Raw genomic sequence first — 17,695 nt, forward strand, 5'->3', positions numbered from 1 at the left:
AAGTGAAAATTGTTAACTGCAATAAAGGTACTACTTATCCGCATGTGATTTTTAATGTATTATTTTATGTTATGTTTTTAAACTTATTAACTTGGTAATTTATTTATATCATAACTTATGGTTTTGCTCTTTGCCAGAGGTCACTAGTGTAGGCTGTCGCTGGCTTTAGTCCTAGAGTGTACTTATACAAGTGACTGGTCTCTCATAAAGGACCTGAAGCATCTATAGGTGATGACCGCCTGTCTTTGTTCTGTGAGTCTGTCGCCACGTAAAGTGTGTGTAATGAATGAAAAGGAAAAGTGAGACAGGCTGAGTGACTTCCAGCGTCTTTTTGCCTCGTGTGGCCGCCGCTGTGACCCGACGTGGGGCGGAACAACAGTGTGTAGGGGACAGCTAGGCCTATAGTTTTGTTTGTGTTGGTGTAATTGTGTGTATGTTGTGTGATTGGTTTGTGTTTGTGTTTACTGACGTGTGTGCATGTGTTCCTTTGTGTGTGTGCGCGTTTGTAAGTTTATTTGTGTAAGTGTCTGTCTGTCTGTCTGTTTGTCTGTGTTGTTGTTGACATTTTTACCATATGATGAACCACAACACAGCTGTTCTCCCTCACTCACATCACCCAACGAGGTAAGGCGACACGTCAAGAGCCAGCCAGTCGAGGTTCTCAGTTCTAATACCGTGACCCTTGTGTTACAGCCCTCACTCATCATCACAGTCTTGTCGTGGCGTCATCAGCACAAGACGCTTAAGGATCTCGGAGATAAAAAAATTAAATTGGTTGGTGTATCTTAAGCCCTGTGGAGGAGCGACTCACTCGAATTACCTTCAATCATCCGCGTTTAGCCGAGCGAATCACATGGACGATCTTGAATCATCCGTGTTTTGTCATCATTAAACCTCAGGTATCATGGGAAGAGATAGTAAATACCAAAGGTATCGTATCAAGAAACACAAGAGACGTGATCATGATTGAGTTGTGAGCCGGGGGTGTGTTGGCTGGGGATCATGGTGGAGTTTGGAGGTATAAGGATGTTATTATGAAGGACTGGTCGGGAAATTTGATATCATGGGGGGAGTTTTTATGTTGCGAGTTGAGCGACTTGCAGCTCTGTGTGTCTGGCCAGGAACTGTGTCAATGTGTACCGGCGTGGTGAACTGGAGCGTTTAGGTGTTGGTTTTCACCCTCGCTGGCTGAGACTAAGCGCCACTACTGTGTCACAGGTCTTCATCTTTTCATATTTATTTATGGTTAAACTGAGTCAAGAAACTACATGAACTCAGGCCAACAAGATTGTGAGAAATGATATTAACCGAGATAAAATTAAGTTTGTTTAGTATAAGGTTGACTTCTGTCGCTCGATGATTTAATATGCCAAATTAAAGATTCAAATTCGACAGAAACAGCTTTAAATTGGCCATTATTGAGGTAATGTAAGCGGGGGAAATCTCAACTTGCACAGGGAAGCGTCTTAACAAGGTTAATTGACTGGTACAAAGGACTGAGGGTGAGCACACACCTGAACCATCCAGGTGACCTCAAGCTGAATTTCCACAGGTGAGGAGGAGGACGTGAGGATAGTTTGTAGCCCTGGGGAAGACCATGAATGGAGGGATGGTGGAGAGGAGCGAGTGATGTACAGCCGCCGATGGAGAGAAGTCTCCATAGGCGACACAAGATTCAGTGCCGGCGAGGCGAAGTCTCGAGTCATACAAGAGCTTCATTGAAGACTAAATGCTTGTGAGCGTTCGTCTGTCGGAGCCTCTTTCAGTGTGTCATAGCGACTTGGATGGAACTTCAGACACTGTTGATTACTGGTGCTGAGACAAGAGAAGCTCCTTCTTCTGTTAAGGACACAAGATGAAATTCTTCCTGCAGGCGACGTTGCGTGTTAGTTGTTGTGCAGACGAATCAACATTTTTCTCTCTTTCTCTTTCTCTCTTGCTGGCGACAATAATATAGGTATTAACTCCACGTAAAATATGACATGGCTGTAAACTTTCATGGGTGTGTGATAACTTGAGGTCACAAGTTCACCATGACAAGCACCTTACCGGTAACACTTAGACAAAAACCCCCTTTACCATTACGTGCCTCGCTGTGTGTTTATGTCTTTCGTAAAATTATCAAAACGAAATAATGGATCCATCTAAGAGAGAGTCTGCACCCGCGAGATTATAGAATGGAGACGTTGCAATTGAAATTTTGTCTACAGAGTCTTAAGGTCAACAACACGGCAGAAGGTCAGAACACCATCACCTCGATCCTCTCTTAACGCAATACTGATTTAGAACACAGCAGAAGGTCAGAACAGCATCGCCACGACCTCTCTTAACGCAATACTGATTTAGAACACAGCAGAAGGTCAGAACAGCATCGCCACGACCTCTCTTAACGCAATACTGATTTAGAACACAGCAGCAGGTCAGAACAGCATCGCCACGACCCTCTCTTAACGCAATACTGATTTAGAACACAGCAGAAGGTCAGAACACCATCGCCACGACCTCTCTTAACGCAATACTGATTTACCTTTGTAATGGAGGCATTGTGGAGGTGAATGATAGGACTGGGGCCTCTTTTACGCTGTTTATTTATGTGTCTCACAGGTGGGGTAATATATTCAGGCTTCATAATGGAGTCTAGTAAAAAAATAAGTATAAAGCTCGTGAAGACTTATAATTTTCACTTGTTGCACAGTGAGGTTTATTACTGCTGTTCAGAGGCTCCGGTAACTAGTGGAGATATTCTTGATATTTTATGTTGAGTATAGTTTAGGCAGCTTTATATATATATATATATATATATATATATATATATATATATATATATATATATATATATATATATATATATATATATATATATATATATATATATATATATATATATATATATATATATTTTACAGGGATCAAATTGTTCCCCCACAGGAGTCTGGACAAATTGTGTCTGAGATTGAATCGGGTCATGTCAAACCTTGAGTGTGTCATATCTGGTCCACTACTCTATAAAACCCGTGTTGTTTCTACCAGTACCACCACTACCCTCACCACTACCACCAACACACTCTACCACCGTCACCACCACTACCGTCACCACCGTCACCACCACTACCAACACCACTACCACCGTTAGGGAGACAGGCACCAGACATTGAGCGTTTATTGACACCCTCTTAGAAGAAAATAAAAACGCACCTTACATCATCTTTAAAAGCACTCATTTGATCTCTTATAAAAAACCCACACAATATTCATTATCCCAAAATGAATCCAACATCCAGCATTCTAGTTTATTTTTTTATCTCAGGTAATTGATATTGATTACGTGCAATATACCTGAGATAAGACATTGAGATCTTACACGGAGATTACGAGACTTATAGTAAACATGTATACGATAATTCAACAGTGAGGGATACCTAGCCTCTGTGTGTGTGTGTGTGTGTGTGTGTGTGTGTGTGTGTGTGTGTGTGTGTGTGTGTGTGTGTGTGTGTGTGTGTGTGTGTGTGTGTGTGTGTGTGTGTGTGTGTGTGTGTGTGTGTGTGTGTGTGTGTGTGTGTGTGTGTGTGTGTGTGTGTGTGTGTGTGTGTGTGTGTGTGTGTGTGTGTGTGTGTGTGTGCAGCATGAGACACTATACGGCCTCACCTCGCCAAAGTGTTGCTGTCTGACTTAATGGGACATAATCATTGTCTTGGGCCTTGTAATCTGTCGCGATACTGGTAATGAGAAACGCCTCCGAGATGAGCTTAGTGTTAATCTCTCTCTCTCTCTCTCTCTCTCTCTCTCTCTCTCTCTCTCTCTCTCTCTCTGCCAATATACAATTCAACTGGTGTCCTATTATTAGTAAAAGCTTAATTTTACTGTCGCAATAATAGCTGCCGTGATAATTACTGTCGTGATAATCGCTACCACGGCAATGACTTCCCTCGTGATAATCACCACCATGAAAGTCTCCCTCATGATAATCACCACCATGCAACTCTTACCCATGATAATTAACGCCATGAGGATATTACAATGATAATTTCACCATGTTAATCAATCACCACTATGATAATTACTTGCCATGATGTACAGTACCATGATAATCACTCAATCTTTTACTGTAATGCACTTTGAATATCCTCCTGACACCACCTTCCTCTACACCACCTTTCCTGTACACCACACCTCCCTGTACACCCTGTACACCACCCTCCTGTGCACCACCCCACCTGTGCACCACCCTCCTGCACACCACCCTCCTGTACACCACCCTCCTGTACACACACCACACCACCCTCCCACACCTCCTGTACACCACCCTCCTGTACACACCACCCTCCTGTACACCACCCACTGTACACCACCCTCCTGTACACCACCCTCCTGTACACCACCCTCCTGTACACCACACCTCCTGTACACCCACCCTCCTGTACACCACCCTCCTGTACACCACCACCCTCCTGCACACCACCCTCCTGTACACCACACCACTCCCACACCACCCTCCCCACACCACCCTCCTGTACACCACCCTCCACACCCTCCTGTACACCACTCCCTCCTGTACACCACCTTCCCACCACCCTCCTGTACACCTCCCACACCACCCTTCTCTACACCACCCTCCTCCTGTACCACCACCCTCTACACCACCCTCCTGTACACCACCCTACACCACCCTCCTGTACACCACCCTCCTGTACACCACCCTCCTGTACACCACCCCTGTACACACCCACCCTCCACACCACCCCCCTCACACCACCCTCCTCTACACCCCTGTACACCACCCTCCTGTACACCACCACCTCCACCTCCTCCTGTACACCCCTCCTGTACACCACCCTCCTGTACACCACCCTCCTCTACACCACCTTCCTGCACACCACCCTCCTCTACACCACCTTCCTGTACACCACCCTCCTGTACACCCCCCTCCTGTACACCCCCCTCCTGTACACCACCCTCCCCCACACCCTCCCCACCACCCTCCTCCACCACACCTCCTGTACACCACCCTCCTGTACACCCCCTCCTGTACACCACCCTCCTGTACACCACCCTCCTGCCACACACACCACCCTCCTGTACCCCTCCTGTACACCACCCTCCTGTACACCACCCTCCTGTACACCCCTGTACACCACCCTCCCCACACACCCTCCTGCACACCCCCTGTACACCCACCCCTCCACCACCACACCAATCTCCTCCTGCACACCCACCCTCCTGTACACCACCCTCCTGCCACACCACCCTCCCCCAGTACACCCTCCTGTACACCAATCTCTCCTGTACACCACCCTCCTCACTCTGTACACCACCCTCCTGTACACCACCCTCCACACCACCACCCAACCCCCCTGTACACCACCCCTCCTGTACACCCCCTCCTGCACCACCCTCCTGCACACCACCCTCCTCTACACCACCCTCCTGTACACCCCCCTCCTCTACACCACCCTCCTGTACACCACACACCACCCTCCCTCACACCACCCTCCTCTACACCACCCTCCTCCCACCACCCTCCTGTACACCCCTCCCCCCTCCTGTACACACCCTCCTGTACACCCACCCACTCCTCACACCCTCCTGTACACCACCTCCTCACACCCACCCCTCCTGTACACCACCCTCCCCACACCACCCTCCTCCCACCCTCCCTCTACACCACCCACTCCCTGTACACCCCCCCTCCACACCACCCACCTCCTCCCACCCCCCCCACACCCCCTCCCCACACACCCACACCACCCTCCTGACACACACCCTCCCCCACCCTCCTCCACACCACCCTCCTGTACACCACCCTCCTGTCCCTACACCACCCTCCTGTGTGCACCACCACTCCCGTACACCACCCTACACCACCCTCCCTGCACCACCCTACACCACCCCCCCTGTACACCACCCTCCCCACACCACCCTCACCACCCTCCTGTACCAACGTTTAGGATTATGAGCCATTTTGTCTGTCTTGTTTCTTATTCTGCCGTGGCTGTCGTGAAGTTGTTTTCATCCCTTCCCTTCCTCCTAGCTCTTGCCCCCCTCCCCTTCCCACTAGCTCTTGCCCCTCCCCTTCCCCACCTAGCTCTTGCCCCTCCTCCTTCTGCCCCTCCCCTTCCCACTACCCCACTCCTACCCACTACACCTCCCTTACCCAAACCCCTCCCCTTACCCACACCCCATCCTTACCCACTCACCTCCCTACCCCTCCATTACCCACTCCTCCCCCTCCTCCTCCCCCTCCTCCCCCTTCCCCCCCTCCCTCCCCCCCCCCCCTACCCCTCCTCCCCCCTTCCCCTACCCCTCCTCCCCTTTCTTACCCCCTACCCTCCCCCTCCTTCCCCCTACTCCCTCCTCCTCCTCCCCCCTCCCCCTCCCCCTCCCCCTCTTCCCCCTCCTTGCTTCCCCCTCCCGTCTCCTACTCCTCCCTTAACCCCCATCCCATCCCTCTCCTCTCCTCGATCGAAAAGTTTGTCCGTTCTCATCCTAAGGTTCTGTTGATAGGTAATTTCTGTATAAACAATTAATTAATCTTTATAGTCTCTTGGATGTTTTCACGTGTTAGTTGGTTGTAAGTCACTTGTTGTTGTAGGTGTAGCCTTGTGCATTTCCGTCAGGTCACAACCCCCGCCCGGTGCAGCACCTCTGAAACTCATCATTATTGACCGTATGTGGGTTGTGGACGTTGGTTGTTTATCACGTTTAAGTTTGAGTTTTAGTGACGTCACATGTCTAGGAGGGAGAGGGTGGAGATAGGGAGGAAGGATAGCCACCATTACCACCGTCCCTCTTCATTATCTCCTTTGTCATCCTTATTGTCGTCTTCGTTGTCTTCATCTTCATCCTTGTCATTATCTTCCTTGTCATCCTCCTCTTCCTCCCCTACATCATCATCATCATCATCATCCTGGGCCTATGTCACCAAATTCGCCATTCCCTTCGTCGTCTTCCTTGCCTCCATCCCCTTCTTCCCCTCCCCTTCTTCGTCGTCTTCCTGCCTCCATTCCCTCTTCCCCTCCTTTTCGTCGTCTTCCCTTGCCTCCATCCCCTTCTTCCCCTCCCTTTTCGTCGTCTTCCTTGCCTCCATCCCCTTCTTCCCCTCCCCTTCTTCGTCGTCTTCCTTGTCGTCGTCCTCTGCAGCGTCGCCTCCCACGGTCACCACTGCACTGGACGACACCTTCCTTCAAGACATACGAGTGTTTTATCACAGTGCTTTTACCCGTTGAGAAGTTATTACACGGTGGCTGTGTAGTGGAGATGGTGTGTGGCGAGTGTATGAGGTAGGTTGGTACAGTAGATAAGTTGGTGTGTGGTGCCTGGTTGTGTGGTGGGCTGTGGTGTGTCAGTGGTTGCTAACGACTCTTAGGTATGTGTAAAAGAGTTTGTGTGAGCTAGGTCCTGTGATTGTGATGGTTTGTGACAAGTGAATGTGTGTGTGCGTGTGTGTGTGTGTGTGTGTGTGTGTGTGTGTGTGTGTGTGTGTGTGTGGCTGCCTTGTGTGATGGGGTTGCCTGGGGGTGTTGACCGTGGGAAGGGCAGGTCTTGTGTAGCGTTGGATGGCAGGTTAGGTAGGATTGCAGGTTTCTTTATGGTGTAAGAGTTGGTTGTTTCTGCGATTCATTCTGTGGAGTTGATTACACAGAAGAATGATTTTGTGGCTGACAGTGATGCCTTGTTGAAAGTGACGGCAGGTGTAAGGCACGGCAGGTGTAAGTGACGGAAGTTGTGAGTGACGACAGGGTTGGGAGTGACAACAGTTGTGAGTGACGATAGGGTGGCAGTGACGGCAGGTGTAAGTGACGGCAGGGTGAGAATGGCGGCAGGTGTAAGTGACGGTAGGGTGGGAATGACGGCAGGTGAGAGTAACGGCAAGGTAGGAGTGACGGCAAGGTAGGAGTGACGGCAGGTGGAAGTGGTAACTGATGGCTCAGGAGAGAGGAGGGACACGAAAACTCCTGCCGTCACCAGCTGCTGGGAGATAACTAACTCAACATGACGGGACTGTCTCCAGGTCTCGTCCAGAAGGATCAGTGCGGGCGGTGACATCATTGTTGGAGCTTCTGGGCTAGGGGTGTGGTGGTGGAGGAGGCTGTGGAGAGGTGGGGAGACAGATTGTAGGGGTTAGAGGGTTGGGGAGGTGGTGGGGAAGGGGATATTGTTGAAAAGAGCGAGGAGGTTTTGGGGACGAGTGGGGAGGTTACAGGGAGGGAAGGAGGGGTAGGGGGAGATCAGGGCTGTAACACGGAAAGACAATTTAGCGGTGGTGTTGTGTCGTTGCGGGTGCCAAGCAAGAGCAAATGAACGAGCGTGTTTTATCACCCCCTGACACTGTTAAGCTCCCCACACAGGGCAGTAAAGTCCCACCTACTGCACCTTGTTCCCGCTGACTCAGTATGATAATCACGCCGGGGAACAGGTGTAGCGGTGTGTACTTAGAAGTGTAGATTAATGTAGAGGGAGTGTGTCTGTGTGTATCGCTGGTGGTCTGGGGGAGCCTCGTTGATCCCCGGGTCACCGCTTCGTCTGGGGACTGTCTTATTGTAATCTTGGTTTATGGCGCGGGTGTGTGTGTCCCCCCGCCCTCCCTGCCCCTCCGCCCTTTTATGTCTCCTGCTGTATAATACTCAAGCAGTAGCGGTGTGTCTTGACGGCAGACGTAGAAAGTAAAAAAAAAATAGTAATTCACTTATTTAAACCTTCGTAGCGTTTATACAGATTCAATATCTGGGTCATGACAGCATACGAATATAAGGGGGAACCTGTTTCTGAAAATAAGTATTGAATTATTGGGAGTCAATTTCGAAGTCTTAATATCAAAAGAAAATATGGATAATTTTTTTCACGAATTAGGTCGTGACTACAGTGTGTATTTAATATTCTTTTTAGGCATTTGTACATTGAATAAGTCAAGTCAATAATACAACTGTAGTGTAATAAGCCATTGTCAGGATGTACTCGGAGGTAAACACTAGGTAGAGTGGCAAGGGCGGTGTCCCTTTGGTAGGTGGGGGCGGCACACATCGGCCAGTTGACGCCCTCAGGTGCCGCCCAAACACTGGCCAACACAGCCACCCGGTCAGGTCAAAGGCACAGTCTCCCGGGAAGCCAAAACAAACACCCCAGGAGAAACAAACACCGCCTTCTGAAATGGAACTTGATTCACGAGCGAGTGAGAGGGAGTGATGAAAGTCAGGTTAATGCACACACAGGTACGTACACGAGAGAGAGACAGACAGACGGATAGAGTGGGGATTGAGAGACAGACAGAAACAGACGGGGGGATTGAGAGAGATACAGAGAGAGAGAGAGAGGGGGGGGGGATTAAAAGAGAGAGAGCATGTCAACACACATGGTGCTCGCTAGCTCAGGAGCGAAAGATTCCATTATCATGTGTTGACGACTGGATGAAGTAGTTCCTAGATACACCTCTTGTCTCACACCTCTACGTGCCGACACCACCACCACGATAACTCGCTTCATGGACATCACCTTAACTTACTTTTCCCTCTGATGTAGTTCAGGGTGACCGAGCAGGTGCTGGTCTGCCAATTCTTATCCTTCAGTAGCTAGTAGTTTACCTCACACCACTATACAAGATGCTAGTCCACTAAAAGGTTTTCCCACTTTCGACAAGCACACCAGACAGTGTACTCCCCCGATAGTGTACTCATCTAACAGCGTACTCACCCGATAGTTTACTCACCCGATAGTGTACTCACCCGATAGTGTACTCATCAAATAGTGTACTCACTCGATAGTGTACTCATCTAATAGTGTACTCCCCCGATAGTGTACTCATCTAACAGCGTACTCACCCGATAGTTTACTCACCCGATAGTGTACTCCCCCGATAGTGTACTCATCTAACAGCGTACTCACCCGATAGTTTACTCACCCGATAGTGTACTCACCCGATAGTGTACTCATCAAATAGTGTACTCACTCGATAGTGTACTCATCTAATAGTGTACTCAGCCTATAGTGTATTCACTGTATTCTGAGTATGTGTGGGCTTGTACAGAAGGGAGCCCAGCCTTCCAATCCGAACGGGAATCGACACGGGGACCTGACAGTATTCTCATAGTAACTGTACCTGCCTAAATATGCACTTGTACCGATGCCACTGAATAAACCTTTATAGTTTAATTCTAACTACAAAACAATAAGCCTTAATAGTTTTAGTTCTGACTACTAAACAACTCCACTTACACGGGCATGTTCGTACGTGGGGGCGATAATAAACAAGAAACACGAGGTGGGAGGTCAGGGGCACGGTGAGCTATCAGGGGGAGGAGAGGAGGAGGTGTAGGAAGGGGAGGAGTGTAGGAGGGGAGGATGTGTACCCGGTGTGAGGGGGGGGTGTGGTGTACCCAGGGTGTGGTGAGGAGAAAGCCACACCATGTGAAAGGCACGTGGGAGGCTGGGAGTTGCCATATCATGTGGGAGGAGTACCTGTGAGTGGGGGGGCAGAGAGGAGTCGTACCGTGTGACAGGGACAGGAGAGAGGTCTTGCCGTGTGAGAAAGGAGATGAGTCGCACCGTGTGAGGCAGAGGAAAGGTCGTTCCGTGTGATAGGGACAGGAGAGGAGTCACACCGTATGAGAGGGGTAGTGGTGTGTCAACTTGCGAGGGAAGGGGTGCGAAAGGGGAGGGGAGTGAGAGAGGGTACCGTAGCCTTCGCAAATGGGGGGGGACTAGCGTAGTGTAGGGGTGGAGTGAATGTAAGGGTGGAGTAGTGTGGGAGCTGGTGTCCGTTGAGGGTGGAGTGATGAAGTAGTGTGGGAGTTGTCTGTTGAGAGGTTGGAGTGATGGAGTAGTGTGGGAGCCCTTGTCCGTTGAGGGTGGAGTGATGGAGTAGAAGGGCCGGGTGGATGAGTTGGGTGAGGACCGCCCAAGACGTCAGGGTAACGTCAAGTTATGGCTCTGTCGTCCGGCCGTTGTTGTGACTACTGAGGTGACGGTCCTGTTAGCTGCCTGTCACTGTGTGTGTGTGCGTGCGCGCGCGCGCTACCTGTCCACACCACCACTGGTCTCACCATCACCATTAGTCTGTCAGTCTGAGACCTCACCAAGCTAATTATTCCGCCCTCAACATTATCAAGGGTAGTATATGTCAGTGTTGGTTGGTACTCAAAGATAAACACCAGACGGCGTTAATTAGTAGCCATTGGATCCAGTGCTTGAGAGAGAGAGAGAGAAAAATAAATGAAGAGACAGATTGACAGACTGACAGGTACCGTCCCAGCATTTTCAGTTCTTCGTCATAATGGCTGCTTCTTGATATAGACTCGTACGACTCGCCAACGCAGATATTTAGGTGGGTAGGAGTCAACGGGCGAGGGTAAGGCAGTGCCTTTAAGACATACAGTAGTTTTGTGTGTGTGTGTGTGGGGAGGGTGGCAGCGGCGGTGGTGTGTGTGTGTGTGTGGGAGGGTGGCAGCGGTGGTGTGTGTGTGTGTGTGTGTGTGTGTGTGTGTGTGTGTGTGTGTGTGTGTGTGTGTGTGTGTGTGTGTGTGTGTGTGTGTGTGTGTGTGTGTGTGTGTGTGTGTGTGTGTGTGTGTGTGTGTGTGTGTGTGTGTGTGTGTGTGTGTGTGTGTGTGTGTGTGTGTGTGTGTGTGTGTGTGTGTGTGTGTGTGTGTGTGTGTGTGTGTGTGTGTGTGTGTGTGTGTGTGTGTGTGTGTGTGTGTGTGTGTGTGTGTGTGTGTGTGTGTGTGTGTGTGTGTGTGTGTGTGTGTGTGTGTGTGTGTGTGTGTGTGTGTGTGTGTGTGTGTGTGTGTGTGTGTGTGTGTGTGTGTTACGGGAGGGTGTGTTGGTCATGGTGTATGTATATACGTGTAAGATTGATGATGTGTGTAGAGGGTGGTGGCATCAAGCCTGAACCCAACTGGGATTAAAAAAAAAACATATTACACTCGGGAGGCGAATAAAGGTTAAGGGGGAAGTAAAAAATGAAGACAAGGAAAAAATAATTGTTTGAAGTTTTTACAATAACAAGAATGTCAACTTTGGCCATTATAGTAACTTTAGAAGACAGAAACAATGTACCAATCTTCTATACTTGTGAGTAACGAAAGTGAATAACTCACTCTTGTTACTCAGTTAAAAAGGGTTTGAGTGAGCATCAACGGTTTTGTTAAAATTGAAGTTTGGCTGTGAGTTTGATTCCCAATGAAAATATACAGTAGCATGGAGGTGGCGGAAAATCATGGGATGGCAACTTAATTACGAGGAGGACAGTAAGGGAGGGAAGGAGAAGAAGGGAAGGAGTGGGAACGAGGGAGCGGGGGAGGGAGGGTCGCGTGGCAGGTCAGCTGGGGTGGCCACAAACAACATGAAAGACGCCGGTGTGTGTTGGTGTGGGGGCTGCAGTAACTGTACACCACAACAACATGACCACACTCCTATATTTATGTGTTCATTAATGCTCACATTCCTCTCGTTCTTCGGTGTATTAAAGCTTCAGTGAAACTTAATTCGTATATATATGTTTGATGTTCTGCTCATGGACTAGAATGTAGAACAATCAGGACGAGGGTCGAATAAAAATGAAGTAAGTCCGTGCTATGAGTGTAGGGGTGAAGGTGTAGGGTGTGGTGGGGAAGGAGCCTGGTTTAGGTGGACAAATATGGAGGTCTAACCTACCATTTACCTTACATTTATTTGGCGTTGATTCCTGGGGCTCCTCGCACCAGAAAGAGGAGGAGAAGGTTGTAGTCTGTGTTGCTGGACGTTATGAGGATAAATTTTGCAGCAGAGTTTACCAGGCGTCAATTCCTGGAGCTTCTCATCCATGCAGGCACGATTACGACTTGGTTGACAACGTGATCATTGAGGCTCGTGTTGCTGCCTGTAAACCACCATATCCTCTACAGCTGAATGCTCAAGTACCATCTGAGAAAACTTGTCTAGTTCCTTCTTGTATCCCTCCACTGATTCTACACCAATGTTTTTTTTAACTGTTAGTAACAAGGTGAGTATAGGACCTCGGCTGTGAGGAGACACGGGGGAATAAAACCAATAATAATGTTCTTGTCTCCACACACTTGTTCACAAAACCTAGACGCTTCACTACCTGGGTCACACTCGGCTCTAGTGAACATCTCGACAAAAAAAATATTATGTTCACTCTGCTAACTCTGTGATTTTCTTTTCCTTGCAGGTGAGAAAGGAGTGAGCGAGGTGGTGTGCTGGCGGCAGACGTGAGAGGTGCGAGGTGGTGTGCTGGCGGCAGACGTGAGAGGTGCAGTATAATACAGGGGTTATGCTGCCTGGTTTATCTCTACTGTGTTAGTGGCGCTTGAACAGTTATTACTTTCACAGTTACATTTTTACTTAGTCTTCTGGACAACTTTTTTATATCTGAGATTTTTTTTTTATATATAAAGAGGAATTAAGTCACATAGTTGGTGGATTTAGAGATTAAGTAGAATACTGAGGCACACTCGTACGATAAAACGACCGCCACATACTGTAATACAAAGGACGGGCGATCCTTCGTCAGGCGTATGTTGTCATTGTGTTAGTGAGACGTGGCTGTGTGTTCTAGGGGAGATGTACAATCAAAGACAAAAGTCGTGTCGCGGTTTTGTCCGAAGATTAAATATAACTCGTGAAACATTATGAGAGCCCTACCACAGTTACATACTCATGGTTGGCAAGCACCAAAAGTTTAGCCGTTGGCATATGTTTTCACCAAATTTCACGACACGACTTTTGTCTTTCATTGTAAACCCACTAAAAAATTATTCGACACCCTTGTCATATTGTGTCATGCCGTAAGGGTGGCGAACAATTTTTAGTGGGTGTACGTACACACGATCAAAAAAAAAACGTATAAGCACATTTCGCGTAAAACAATCTGACATCACAGACGATGGATTTTGCACAATTACATATATCGTTTGCTAGCGACATTTTCCGTGTTATCTTTAATAAGTGTTGTTATTATATGCACATTAAGAAGAAAGTAGATTAATCTTGTGAACAATGTGTAGCGTGATTCATGGTGGCGTTAACGTTACGGCAAAGATGGCGAGAGAGAGAGAGAGAGAGAGAGAGAGAGAGAGAGAGAGAGCGGACCCGGGTTCGATCCCCGGACAGGGTGAAACTATGGGTAAGCTTCTTTACGCCATTTGCTTCTGTCTGTCCAGCAGTAATTGGGAACCTGGATGTTAATCGATTTCCGGATCGTGTTCCAGGGTAATGGTTAGCCAGTGCAATTGGCGAGTTGTCCGGTCTTCTCGGACTATTCCTTGACACTGGGTCATGCAGCTCGTTAACTTGGGGAGGGTGTAGTTGTTACGTTGGTGACTGCTTCTACATCTTAAGCAAGTTCACGCCTAGGTGGCCTTTGGGGCAACCATTATATATTAAGTGTATTGATCATTTATGAAATCATCGGAGCCAGTGTGCACAGACACTTTTTTGATCGTGAGTACACCCCCCAGGCTCCCCGTGACATACAGTCAAAGAAAAAAGTCGCGTTACACTTACCGCGCCTTATGTTCTGAAACCCATGACGATGAATTTGGGTAAAGTGACAAGCGAAGGTTCGAGGATCGAGTGTTCACGGGAAACTTTACCCAAATTCTCGTCGTGGGTTTCAGAACATAAGGCGCGGTAAGTGTAACACGACCTTTTTCTTTGACCGTACGTCCTCCTCCCCGTTGCAACAGTGTAAACAAGTGATCAATGGAGCCTACTGATGTCCTCCCGATTTCCGCGGGGCAAAAAAATTGCTGACCTGAAATTCAATGTAAATTTCGGGAGTCATTCATGCTAAGGCCCTCAAGTCTAGGGCTAGTACCTGCAACTGGTGAACTACCTTCAGTCAGTGACCCTACATAGTAGTGGAACCATTGATGCTTGATGAAGAAGTCCACCAGTATACGGACTCCCTCCCTCCCACCTCTTAGTCCTACCCCCCCTCCCCGTATTACAAGCCATCTGTCAAGGTCTATGTAACTTGGGAAGAGGAACCACCTGCCTCCCGTGGTGTCCCAGCTGGTGGTTGGGCGCGGTGCTCCTGTAGGTGTAGTGTAGTTAGTCGTTGTGGTGCACTACTTGGGGCTCCCAGTTTTGCATCTCTCCTGGGAGGACCTTAGCTTTTAATTTCATTCATATCCAGTTTGTACCTTCCCCAGTTTGCCCTCTTAATATTTACGTCATTATCCCGTCATCTCTAATTTCATAGCCAGAGTTTTTTTTATTGCTTTGTTGCCTAATTTGCTCACAGAATATATTACTTGTCCTAATTGTGACACAAATGTATAGTGGTGCCTAACAAGACGCTATCAGTATGAGACATGAAGTGAGGCTCTTGAAGACGACTTCTTTATCTCCTGACGTATTGCGGTGTCGTCGAACTGTTTACAATGTATTTTATTCAGACTAGAAGGTACGACTTCATGTAACTTGTAAATACATACAGTTGGGGTCCGGAGGCAGGCAGCAGCCGGCTCTCAGCACCGTTTTTCCTCGTTTGATGTTGAGCTTGTGTGCGACCAGCCGGATGGTCTTGGTTGTTTGTTTTGCTGCGGCCTACACCTTGTGCCCGCTGATCCCCGCCCGGTATATTTACTCTGGTGGAGTCTCAAGTAGTGGAGGGACCCGCCGCCGCCCCTGCACCAGTGGCACGCCTCCACGAAAACTGAGTGGACCACACCAGCCGACAACCCTACCCTCATATTCTCATCACGTTCTGTAAGCAAAAAAATAAAAATAAATAAAAATATCGCACAATCCCCCCCACCACCTTTTGAGATTTTTCACCATCGATCAATAACATGCGATAGTGCATGGAGGGAAGCTATATATACGCTGGGTACTTATGCCGCGGTGTCTGCCAGCGCCCTTGCTAGCTAAAAATATTGCCTGGTTTACGGTGCGTCGAGGGAGGGTCGTGGTGTGTGGTCCCTCCCGTCGCTGGGCAGGGGAACGCCTCTCTACGAGTCTGCACTGGGTAGACTTAACTAATTCCTGATTGTCATGTTGAGCGTCGCATCCTACGTGGGTACACATAAGGTAGGTCCCCCGGCTCCACATGACTCTAACCCAAATAGTAATACACACTCGGACGCCTCTCCAGAAGTCCGCACAGGGTAGACGTCACTAATTCTTATTTACCTTATTGAGCATCACATCTTTACATGGGTCCGCTTGCCAGCCTCGTCTCTCTGTGATTTTAGTCTTAAATTAATTAATACGTATCCGAGAATTTCCCAGTAAGGTTGTTAAGAGATGTATTATTCTCATCAAGTGTGTAGAATCAGCAAGTGAAAATGAAGATAATCGAATAAACCCACAGGCACAGATTACATTAGCATGGTGTGGCGGTCCCTATTGAGCCAGTGGGAAGGAGTTTATTATGCTGAAGCTACGGGAGGGTGACAAGTGCTTCCAGACGCGGCGCTCCACCCCCAGTCCTCGCTGCTTCCCCAGACTTATTCTTTCTCTATCTTTCTCTTTCTCAACATGCATTTTCTGCATTTTCTGTATATAGACAGAGTTCGTAAGTCTGTAACCTTCATTTAAATCACACGACTCTCTCTCTCTCTCTCTCTCTCTCTCTCTCTCTCTCTCTCTCTCGTCTCGCCGTCTATCCGTCCATCCATCCCGTGACTCGTAAATCGTTATCAAAATTCATCCTCTTGAAGGGTCCTTGATTCAACCCCCTGCCACAAGATGGCTCTTGAGCTGACGCCGTGGGTGAAGAGGCTTGAATACCTTTGTCTGTCCAATTGGAGCCAATATAACGACACAATGGCGGCTTTACCCGTGTTTACAAATAACTCGGACGGGATCTCGTTAACGTTTCAAAAGGACTCCTCGACAGTCCGTTTAATGTGTGTCGAATGGGGAACTCCTTTGAGAAAAATGTATAGAAAGATAAACAGGTAAATAAATAAAGTGTTCTTGTCATTTCAAAGGATTCGATCTTTTATTTTATATATAATGCATGACGACCTCGTCATATAGAGGGAATATAAACAATTTATTTCAAATCGTTTCATGAGGATTTAACACACAAGTTCATACAAGTTGAATAATCATCTAAAATAATTGAATTGGTGTTTATAGCATGTCTGAGGGATTCAACACCATTTAATAACGATATACATATAGAAATTACATAAATAAGTATACATTTTAATTCAGGAGGTTTCGACACCTTCTATAGTACATGTTGAACAAAAATGTATAAATAAAAAGATACATTTCATAGCATCTCAGAAGGATTCAACACCTTAATGTACGTCAAATAATAGCCTTAACTCGAAATTTATTCAGTTTAGACCTTCGTATTTTTTTGCGAGACGGAAATTGGTAAGTGGGGGAATATTTTAGAAAAATTCCATTTCCATCTTGAGGGAGACTTGTATTAAAATTCAGACAGACAGAGACTAGTGCGTGTAAGGGCTCCTCTTTCATGTATCGTGTAGGCCAACCAGTGAGCCACATCAAAGAACGTAACACACATATAAGGGGGCCGCCGCCTCTGGTGCTGCCAACACTTGGGAAATAAGGAGAAAAAAAATTATATCAAAATTTCCTCTCCTTACTTCTCAAATTCCTTAAGCTGGGTTAGTAGTGGCTGGGAGGGAGGGGTTGTGTGTGTGTGGAGGGAGGGGTTGTGCGTGTGTGGAGGGAGGGGTTGTGCGTGTGTGGAGGGAGGGGTTGTGCGTGTGTGGAGGGAGGG

The 17,695-nt window shown here is 48.0% G+C and overlaps 1 protein-coding gene across 1 annotated transcript in view; it reads left to right on the forward strand.

Moving 5' to 3' along the window:
- The window catches only part of LOC121869289 (inactive tyrosine-protein kinase transmembrane receptor ROR1-like), a 176,111-nt gene that overhangs the window by 17,154 nt on the left and 141,262 nt on the right, over nucleotides 1–17,695 (forward strand). The window contains exons 3-4 of the mRNA XM_042370535.1: nucleotides 12,690–12,881; nucleotides 13,204–13,237. Coding sequence (XP_042226469.1) covers nucleotides 12,690–12,881; nucleotides 13,204–13,237 — 226 coding nt within the window. The remainder of the gene's footprint in view (nucleotides 1–12,689; nucleotides 12,882–13,203; nucleotides 13,238–17,695) is intronic.

The sequence above is a fragment of the Homarus americanus genome, unplaced genomic scaffold (assembly GCF_018991925.1).
Source record: "Homarus americanus isolate GMGI-L3 unplaced genomic scaffold, GMGI_Hamer_2.0 scaffold36734, whole genome shotgun sequence".
Lineage (NCBI taxonomy): Eukaryota > Metazoa > Arthropoda > Malacostraca > Decapoda > Nephropidae > Homarus > Homarus americanus.